Source organism: Brugia malayi (genome assembly GCF_000002995.4).
Source record: "Brugia malayi strain FR3 genome assembly, contig: Bm_087, whole genome shotgun sequence".
Lineage (NCBI taxonomy): Eukaryota > Metazoa > Nematoda > Chromadorea > Rhabditida > Onchocercidae > Brugia > Brugia malayi.
Window position 1 is genome coordinate 1 of NW_025062351.1, and position 11050 is coordinate 11050.

General features: G+C 25.1%; 2 protein-coding genes across 2 annotated transcripts; one reads left to right on the plus strand and one right to left on the minus strand.

The window, feature by feature from the left end:
• Positions 1–4702: 4702 nt before the first annotated feature.
• Positions 4703–5447, minus strand: Bm17227 (Uncharacterized protein; the record flags this gene model as incomplete). Its single annotated transcript, XM_043083026.1, has 2 exons — positions 4703–5230; positions 5406–5447. 2 exons carry the CDS (start codon positions 5445–5447, stop codon positions 4703–4705), a joined length of 570 nt encoding a protein of 189 aa, XP_042938960.1.
• Positions 5448–7602: 2155 nt separating this feature from the next.
• On the plus strand, positions 7603–8128 carry Bm17228 (Uncharacterized protein; the record flags this gene model as incomplete). Its single annotated transcript, XM_001891882.2, has 2 exons — positions 7603–7669; positions 8031–8128. The coding sequence occupies 2 exons, from the start codon at positions 7603–7605 to the stop codon at positions 8126–8128; spliced, it is 165 nt and encodes a 54-aa protein (XP_001891917.2).
• Between the last annotated feature and the right edge of the window lie 2922 nt (positions 8129–11050).

The following is an 11050-nucleotide window of genomic DNA, read 5'->3' on the forward strand; positions in this document are numbered from 1 at the left end:
ATTTCTGCTATGCATATTTGGCTATATAAAAATAATTTTGAAAATAAATTTATTTTTTACCATTCATTCTAATCTTTCTTCCCATCAAAATAAACGAATTTCAAAAATTATTCAATTGATTTTTAAAAAAAAGTTTTATGCTTTTTCGAATTATTTCCACAGAAAACTAAAAAATGAAAAAAAAAAAAAAAACCCAATCATTTTGCTTGCATAAAGTGTTTTTACATTCAACAGAAAAACTAAAATTGAAAATGATTATAAAAAGTAAAGGATTTAAAATTCTTGGATTGTAAGTATGAATTTTTAAATAAAGTATTTAATTTAATCATATTTATATGTAAAGTAAAGGTAGAAGGATAGAAATTACTTCAAGTACGTCTTTAGCTTATTTTATTTAAAACAGCAGTGTAGTATAATTTGAAATTTTTCAACATTTTATCCGACTTAGTATTTTTAAAATATCAGTTTAATGGCTTTTAGATGTTTACCTTCAAAGTTTCAGACCGTTTTTTTTTTTTCTTTTTTTTTCCCAATAACGGAAGAGCTTACCGTTCATTAAACATCATTTTATTTATAAATCTTTGCAATTTTATCTTTCGTCACCGACGTTTTTTTATTTCGTTTATTTACTTTTCTGACTGTCTAAAATTCTTGTAAACGATTAAAGTTTCTTCACGGATGATTTCCGATCTTCGGAACTGGTTAAGATGGAATTTCATATGAAAAACAGAATTTATCGATGATCTTCTGATGTTTCTTTGTGATTTCATCTTACCCATTATGCATACAAAGCGTTCCGCAAATCCATCGACTGTCAGGTCATTCCGCAAATCTATCAGCCGTCAATCGTTCCACAAATCTATCACTTGTTAAATCTTTCCGCAAATCTGTCAGCTGTCAAATCGTTCGCAAACCATCAACTATCAACCGTTCCGCAGATCTGTCAGCTGACAAATCGTTCGCAACCATCAACTATCAACCGTTCGCAAATCTGTCAGTTGTCAAATTGTCCGCATATTAATTACATATTGCAGTAATGCAAAGGAATGACGTTTCCTCCCAATTATATTTTTTAATTTTGACTTGTCATTGCGTTTTGCAGAATCTGACCTTCTGCAATATTTGTCAATTATCATTTAGACATTGTGACGACGAGTTTTGTCCAGAAATTGTATAAAAAAAAAAAAATTTGTACGACAACAAGGCCAATGAAAAAAAAAAAGTGCTACTGCAATAACAACACTGAATATTTGATGACAGTCTCTAAGATGTAATTAAAACTTTTGGAGACAAAATAGATTTAAATTAACAACATTTCATTTTACCATTAAAATGTTTAAATGACTAAAATGGCTTTATTCGTTTTTTTTATTTATTTACTTCCGTTTAATTTTTTTTTTTTTTTTTTTTTTTCAAAATTAAAAAGGATGGGAAAATAAGGAAAAGAATGTAAGCGTAGAGGAGGAGAGAGAAAAATGGAAGGAAAATATCTGTTTCAATTTACATTTGAGTTCTCCGAGTGAATAAATGTAAATTATTTTAAGTTTCATGTCTTTTTTTCTTTTTTTTTTTAGCTTTTCAATTTTTTTTTTCATTTTTCAATTTCTTTTTGAAATTCTTATAATTAAAATATTTGAATAGAAATATTTGCATTTGTAGTTGTTAGATGCCAGTAATATCAGCTTATTTCAAATTATTCTCTAATAATTCTTTCTTAAATTTCATTCTACTTCATTTTATTTTTTTTTTTCTTCAATCTTTTTATTGTCTAGAAATGGAATGAAAAAAAAAAAAAAGTGAAAAAATGAAAGAATTAATTGCTTATTTATTAGTAAAATATTTTAAAAATTTTCACATTGAAATCATCTATTTATGGCGTACAAAAAGTTTGTAATCAAATTCAAATTTCATTTAAAATTTGTTAGCTTACTTTTAATATTGCGCAGTTTCTCTTAGCATTTATTGCTAATTTAATTTTGTATGATAAGAAAAGGAAATGTAATCATTTTGCATTCAGTCCTAAATTAAAATTTCATTTAATTTTTCGTTCATTCATCGTTGATTTTATAATAATCTTTGCTACACTTTGTTTTGTAATTTTGCCAGATAGTATTACTAAAATTTGATGAATTTAAGTTGCGTTGCAATACTGCTAATTAAAATTGAAAGTTTTAATTAGCCGATAGATTCTGATAGATTAATAATGCAGCTGCTTTTAACTGGAAGATCAATTCAGTAAAATTAAAGTTAAATTTGAAATATCAAACTTAACTGACATAACTGCAATCAGTTTCAAATGTCAAAGTTCAGATATATCTGCAACTGTAACTTAGTTGAATATTGAGTTGATTTTTTCTTTAAAAATTGCAGTATAATCATTTATGCATTTCAATTAAAATTTTTCAACACAAGAAATTTCAATTTTGAGGCTTAAATTTTGAATTTTTACAAAAAATGAAATTTAGTTTTCTTCATTTAAGTCTAATTACTTATGATTTAGCAGCAATTTGTCATCTACAAAAGATTATTTACAGTTTTCTCGAGAATAATTCGTCATCGGTAACTTTGGATGCTTAAAAAAAAATGACCGTCCTCTTGTGTCAAATCATTATTAATTGAGTTTTAGTAATGTTTGCATAATGCATGAATCGATTACAGGTAATGAAGAAAAAAGCAAAAATAATAATATCAAAATTTGAATTCTAAATTTAAAAATCAATTAAAACATTTATTATTACATTATGCATTCTACACGCATTATCAAATTTCATCAAATATTTCAAACTTATATTGTTTGATGGAATTTGATTATTTACTTTTTTTTTTTTGATTTGTGTTGAAGAGAGAAGTTGAAAAAAGTTAGTAAAAAAAAAAAAGAGGAACTCTTGTAATGATGATAATTACGGTTTAGCAGATGACATTATCATTGATCAGTCAAGACTCGAGAACAATTGAAATTGTTTAGTAGTTGAACAAAAAATGAAAAAGTCAAAAATTTTAAAAAAATTTATTCAATTTAAGATTTTCTACTAATTTGCTTACCTAAATTTTTTTAATTGATCTGATATGCTTTTTGCAATAGCTTATCAAATTATATGTGCATGCAAATGAGAAATTAAATTATAGTTTAGGGTATTTCGGATCTTCGTCTTTGCATAATTGCCCATTTCATATTTTTAATTTAAGCATTGTAATATTTAAAATTTATTAAACAATGAATAAAATCGTTTTCATTTTGTACTAATTACAAAAAAAAAAAAAGTATTTGTTGACTTTTCATTTCAATTAATTTATAACAATTCTAACAAATTAGTAATTTTTTAAATTAAATTTTATCCCTCGTTAATGATATTTTTATTTTTTGGCTTTGCTAATTAATAACTGCTTAACTTATATCTAAGTGTAAAATTCAACATTTATCGATTGAATCGCTAAATAAATTTTCATCTGATCACAAAATGATTTAATCAGTGTGATAATGTTGATAATTGATAAATGCTAGAATATTGTAGATAGATAAACAATTCTGCAATCACTGCTGGATGATAAATTCAGCCATGGACTTATGATTTTAAACTTTGTTTTATTTTTAATGAGAAGAAAATTGATGGCAATGAATGCTTGCAATTAAATATATTTCATTCATTCTACCATTTATATGCCTTTTGTACTATAAAAGAACTAAGCTAAAATGATTGTAAGTGATTTTTTTTTATTTTTTTTTTTTTTTTTTGAACTTAATTTATATATTGAGAATTATTCTGAGTGTTTTCCATTAAAAAAAAAAAAAAAAAAACAAAAATTATTGTCGTAAATTTATTTGAATGAAAGTGTCGTAAATTTATTTGAATGAATTTAGTTTTTGTAATTATTACAACAAATAATACAACAATCAATTTAGGAGCATAATTTTAATTTAGAAGAAAGAAACTAAAATTTGTGTAGACTAAAATAAAAGCTAAACTTGTTGGAAAAATTTAAATTGCTGAATGAAAAATAAATTTGCTATATGGAAGAAAGAAAAATTCAGAATCATCCAAAGTTTTAGCAATGATGCTTTAAATAATTATTATAAGCTAATTAAATTGTATAATTTTTTTCCGATTAAAAATGCTAATTTAAATTTACTCTTCTGAAATGAACAAAAATTTGTCGATTTAAGAATGAAATAATGAATTAATTGCACAAATAGTCGAATCACAATACAATTGAATAGATTTAATAAAACTTAAGTATAAGGAATTTTTGTCCTTTTATCATTTTTTTAATTTAATTTTATTTTTTTTTTTGTTTTCGCAAATTATTTCTTGCAGTTTACTAATTTTTGCAATGTCTAATCACTGATTAAATTATTTTAAAAACTTGAATAATTTAACAATGCTATTACACTATCAAGCACAATTACCATTATGATAAATAATTTTCAGATTACTGATTAATTGTTAATTTTGTTGTGATGTTAGCGCATTTAGTGATAAAGTGATATGGTTGCTATCAAAATAGATATTTTAATTATTTAATTAACTAATTCATTGATTCAAATGCTGCTGATTAAATGTCTGTTTGAATAATTAATGAACATAATTCAGTGATCTAATTAGCTTATCTGCGACACAAATTAGCTGATCTTCGACACAAATTAGCTGATCTTCGACACAAATTAGCTGATCTTCGACACAAATTAGCTGATCTTCGACACAAATTAGCTGATCTTCGACAAAATTAGCTGATCTTCGACACAAATTAGCTGATCTTCGACACAAATTAGCTGATCTTCGACACAAATTAGCTGATCTTCGACACAAATTAGCTGATCTTCGACACAAATTAGCTGATCTTCGACACAAATTAGCTGATCTTCGACACAAATTAGCTGATCTTCGACACAAATAGCTGATCTTCGACACAAATTAGCTGATCTTCGACACAAATTAGCTGATCTTCGACACAAATTAGCTGATCTTCGACACAAATTAGCTGATCTTCGACACAAATTAGCTGATCTTCGACACAAATTAGCTGATCTTCGACACAAATTAGCTGATCTTCGACACAAATTAGCTGATCTTCGACACAAATTAGCTGATCTTCGACACAAATTAGCTGATCTTCGACACAAATTAGCTGATCTTCGACACAAATTTAGCTGATCTGCGACACAAATTAGCTGATCTTCGACACGAATTAGCTGATCTTCGACACAAATTAGCTGATCTGCGACACAAATTAGCTGATCTGCGACACACGTTAGAATTGATTTAATTCAAAAATTTTTAGCTGATCTTCGACACGAATTAGCTGTTTAATAAATATTGCACATACAAATGCGTTAGAATTGATTTAATTCAAAATTTTTTTTTTTCATTTTCATTTCAAAAAAAAAACTGTTGCAAATTCTTTTTTACGAGAAATGCGACAGATTCGTATCGCATCGCATCGTATCGCATTTTATTTTCTACTGCTCCGCTTGATGCTTACAAATGAATTGCAAATTATGAGTAAATAATAATAATAATAATAGTAAGCAATTCATTATCTCTCTTTCATTACTTTCAATTTTACTTCTTCTCCTCCCTTCAAACTCATCTATTTTTGATGATTTGTTGAATAGTGAAATTATAAATAAGAACGACTTGATGATATAATTCTTTCAATCATTTTTTTTTTTTCATTATGCATCTCAAAGACTTTTTCATTGCTTTTATTTATTCTCATTTTTTTTTTGCTTAACTAAAAAAAAAAAAATTAGCTTAACTATTAGTTTTTTTTTTTCTTCTTTTTGCATATATTTCAATTTTATAAAAATTTTTTCAATTTCAATTAATTATCAAACTTTTCCTATTTAAATATTTTGTCAAGAAAAAAAAAAAAAAAAAACTCATTAGTTTGTAAACAAACAATTGTGAACGTATTGTTTACACTTTTCTTAGTACGATAAACTTTTTAAATTGCATTTACCAAAAAATGAAATAAATATTAAATTTCGTAATATTATTGAAGAAAATAAAAAAAAAAGTCTTTAATTTAATATTCGTTCAAATCCAATTTATTAGTACTGCGAATTCATAAAATGCTTCCTTAAGACGACTTTATACTTTGATTCCCTTTTTTTCTTTTTTGTTTAACTTTACAAATTATATACCATTTGTTAAAGCTGTTCCGCTCATTTTCCATTTATCACTTTTCTTTTTTATTAATAGCATTTGAAATAATATTTTTTAAATTTAATAAGGAAACTTAATTTTTTTTTTTTTTTTCAAGAATTATTATTGCTAAAAGATCTTTTCTGTCATTTCTGTCGTATAGATAAACAAATAATTGTTATTAAATTATTATTTACTTGCTATCTCTCAAAATTCATGTTTTTTGTACTATTTTGACCAAATTTTCCTTAAAATCTTTTTTTTTTTATTACTTATACTTTCATTTTATCATTGTAATTTGATTATGATAAACAAATAATTCTTTCATTTGCATAAAATTAATTTACTCTAATAGCTAAAAAAAAAGTTTTAGAAATTTTGAAAATATTCCAAATAAATGATTTGTCAACAAGGAGAGCAATTAGATTTTTTCTTAATTTCCTTCCTTTATTTAAAACTCTTTAAAATTTTGATACTATGTAAATTATTACTTTCAAGCTTTTCTCATTTAAAATAATAGCAAACTTTAGTACTTGATAGCAGGACACTTTGACAATTTTAGTGTGTCATCAAAATGATATTATGATAGTTAGCTATTAACTGGGATGATAGCTATTAAGTGTGGTGACAACTAGGAACTAGGGTGACAGCTAGGGACTGGGATGATAAATTTAACTTTATAAATTTATCAGTACTAATTAACTTTTTCCGTTTTATGATAGGCTTCAAGGCAAGCAAATAGTACAGGTATGACTTATGGCAGTTTATTGTCATCTGAGAGAAATTCAAATTGTCTAGGAAGTCCATCCCTGGATATTTCGGAAAGCTCACCTTCAAATATCATTTAGAAGCATTCTTCATTCATATTCAACAGAAACTCTATCATCCAGGAAATTAGTTCTCGAATATCCATTCAGAAATTTCTCGTCAAGAAATCATTCAGGAAGGCCATTTCCTGACATCATTCGGAAGGTTAATCATCATAAAGTGCAAACTGAAATGATTCTCTTAAAAAAAAAAACTTTTTTTTCTGAAGATAATTGAAAGTAAAGCAAATCAATTGCTAATTTAGTATTAAAATTTAGTACATATAACTTTCAACTTTTCCGCTTTCCGCTCTCTTCCGGTCAGTGGATTGATTCCGCAAAAAAAATAATGATTGTTTATTGATTAATGATTATGCATTAGTAAATCTAAACTAACTATTATTATTTCATTAGATCAAAATATGATGTAATTACTCTCCAATACTAATTGTTTTGTGCTAAAATGGCAATCAATAAAAATTAAATTTGTCCATCATTTAAAGATTAAAATTTAACTCATAAAATTTCAATGTTTGAAATTTTAGAAGCAATTTTAGTATGCGCTTTTTCCATTGTTGTATATATTTCGATCGATTAATATAATTTTGTTGTTTTTTTTTTTTTTTCATTTCAGGTGAGAAGGGTAACTAACAATGGAAACTATGACAATTCTTATACTCATTTCATTAGCTGCTGCCATTGTTCAATCAGAATATTATGGTAATATAGCTTTTTTTTTTTATTAAAAAAGAAACTAGCTGAGTAAAATGAAAAAAAAAAAAAAATGTAAAATGAAACTGAGCAAAATGAAATTTGAAAAATACTAAATGATTATTCTATCGTACTTTTTTAAAATAAAATTTTTTATCGCATTCTAATTAATTAATTCATTAATTATTATAATCAAAAATAGTTGGAAGGAATAGATAAGGGAATTAATTTGTTATCATTACATAAGCTATAAATTTTAATTAATTTAGGCTAATCAATCTTCATCTAAAATGTCAACTGTTTTGTCGTTTTATGATGATGAAAATACTAAAAAAAAAAAAATTAATAATTTGCTATTTAAATTTTACAGCCAATTACAACGATCGATTGGCAAGAGATTTCATGCATTTTGGAAAACGTTCACCAAATATAATAATACCACAATTGATCGCAATATTGCTTCTCTAAAAGAGGAGAGGTGACAAAAAGCTTTTTTGTCACACAAAAATCATCATTGTCCACATCCTTTTTATCTTTTTCTAGATCCTTTTTTTTTTTTTTTTTTAATTCTTAATTTTAATTTCTGTAAATGATAGGAATATAATTTGTTTGTCAATGTCAACAGATGTCATCAAAAAGAGTAATATTTTTTTTATTAGTTAGCATTCTTTTGTTTAAAAATGTTTTTAATATTTTCATTGTTGCATTTAGAATACTTAAAATAGTCTTTAGTCTTACACAAAAATTATTTATTTTATTTGAAATTATATTTAAATCAATTTATGCAATAAAATTTAAAAAAGTTCCTGGTAAAAATTTAATAAAAGATGCAAGTTAATGCATTTTAACTATTAAAAAAATGAAGAATAATTTCAAAAATATTTAAATAAAAAAAAAGAAAAAACTAAAATATTAAATATGAAATATGGTAAAAATTGAAAAAAGAAAAAAAGTTGACATAATTTCTTCATAATAATTCAAAGAAAAAGTAGTTTTCATTGATGAATGCCTTAAATTGTTACATATTTTAATTTGTTTAGTTCTCGAGAGATTTCATGAATTTTGGAAAACGTTCCATTGGTGACGATTGGTCTGATATAACACTAAAAGTTGGTGACAATCCCGAATTACTCCACAAGAAAAGCAGCACTTTTGATAGGGATTTCATGAATTTCGGCAAACGAGCGGTGCCATTTGAGCGCAATCTGATCAATTCAAACAAAAAAAGTGGCATTGACAGCGGCGCATTTGACCGCGAGTTTCTCAGTTTCGGCAAAAGGTCAACAAATATACATTTGTATGAAATTTTTAGGTAAAAACGAGAGTAAACCAGGAAGTAATTAACAGATGAGAGAAAGGTATAGCTGAGAGTTCGCATATTTCAGTATGACATATGGAAGGAACAGAGATTGTTTAAGTCTTACTGTCAGCTAAGTAAATGTGCAATTTAGTTTTTATTTTTGATTTGATATTTTTTGATTTCTTTCAAAATTTTTTTAAATGTTTTATCAAAATATTGCTTAATAATCTTTTTATTTAAAAAAAAAAAAATATTTTTTGTTTTATAGTTGCATGGATGAATATAAATTCTTTTATGCAGCAATCAGCACTTTTAAACTTTAAATAAAATATTCTAATCAATTCAAATGTTGGCAGAAAAATTTTTTAAATATCATCTATGTAATAAAAATAGTAATAATATAATATTAAAAATATAATAGTGTGACATTTCTTTTAATATTTTTTATGTGTTTTTTTCTTTTCAGATAATCACCGAATGAAATTCATCACAAAAGAATACAAAATTTTAAATGTGTCGTAAAAAATTTCTCTGTTTCAGAGCCAATATCATTTTTGTTTAGCTTTCAATGTTTCACAAAAATAACTTTAAACTTTTCATAGTTTTATTCGATAAATTGAATTATGCAAATTAATTACTAAAAGCTGATAAAGTTGCAATTTTGATGAAATTTGAATGAATTATGCTAATTAATGGCTCTTTTTCCGAGAGAAAATTATGGTGGTATACTTCAAATTGTATTTGTTTATTGTGAATGAAATTATTTCTTACTTGGAACAAGTTCATTACCTTTAATATTTACTCTTAAATTTGGGAAAAAAAAAAAAAAGAAAAACTCAACTTGAAAATAATTTGGAGCTTCTTGTCAAGCCGATTCTCATTAACAGAAGAAGTGACCATAGGACAAAAATGAAAAGAAATGATTAACTTCAGAACAACGTAGTTAAATTCTAAAAAAACGTTGCATGGACAAAATTTGATTTGATAAAATTCAGAATTGGAATCAAACTCAAAATTTGAAACGACAATTGCGCCACAGTGCAGAAAATTGTGATTGCTAAAGCTGTTCAGAAATAAAATGAATTATTTGATTTATTGCATAAAACAATGGATATTGCTCTTTCATATTTGATATGACACTTAGTCCTTTAAACTTTTCCTATTAACTTTTTCAATTTTTTATTCAATTATACACCCAATAACCAACTAATTTCTGCATCGCTCCTTTAATGCTAAATAATTATATTAAAAAGTTTGTTATTTTAATTGAATTAAATCATTTAATTTACTTTTCTGCGACACGAAATGCCATATAAAATGGTTGCAAATGCCTTAAATCAAATATTGAAAACAACAAATAATCTAATAATTGAATAATGGATAGCAAATGTAAAAACCTAAGATTACTTTACCTTTTCAATAAAGTAAATCGAAAAAAAAATCGGTAAAATCAATTTAGAAGTTTACTCTTTGTCTCTTTTGTCAGTTGATTACTGATGAATGAACAAAGATATCAAAAAATTATCAATTTAAAAATCAGTAGAAAGCTTACTTTTTTTCATTTTCCAGCAAAAATTTCACTGAATAAGAAATGAATTTGTAGGAAATTTTTTAAATTTTAAAATTTAGCAAATAATTTTTGAAATTTGATAACGTTTATAAAAGTTCACTTATTATAGATGATGATATCTGACCTTTTATCACTATTGGCATTAATATCAAAAAGTGATAACAATTATAATTGCGATGCTAGCATGCTAATCCTCTCTTTTTTTGCCAATTACTTATCAATAATATAAAGTTAAAGAATACTGAAATTACTATAAGAAGATAATAGAAGATTTTATTTGCTACTGATTTATGCAAATTTATTTTTAGTCTTAAATTCTATTTGTAATAATTTTCCCTTCTTTTCCTTTCCTCTTAGTTTAGCATTGATTATTAATAATTTAGCGAACTAATAAAAGCAAAATAACAGTTTATTTTGAAAATTGGTACTTGAATATCGATTTTATTGATACTGTCGTGAAACCTCAAACTTGGGTAATTAAACCTTTATTTAACATGAAGCAAATAATAGCGCTTTATAC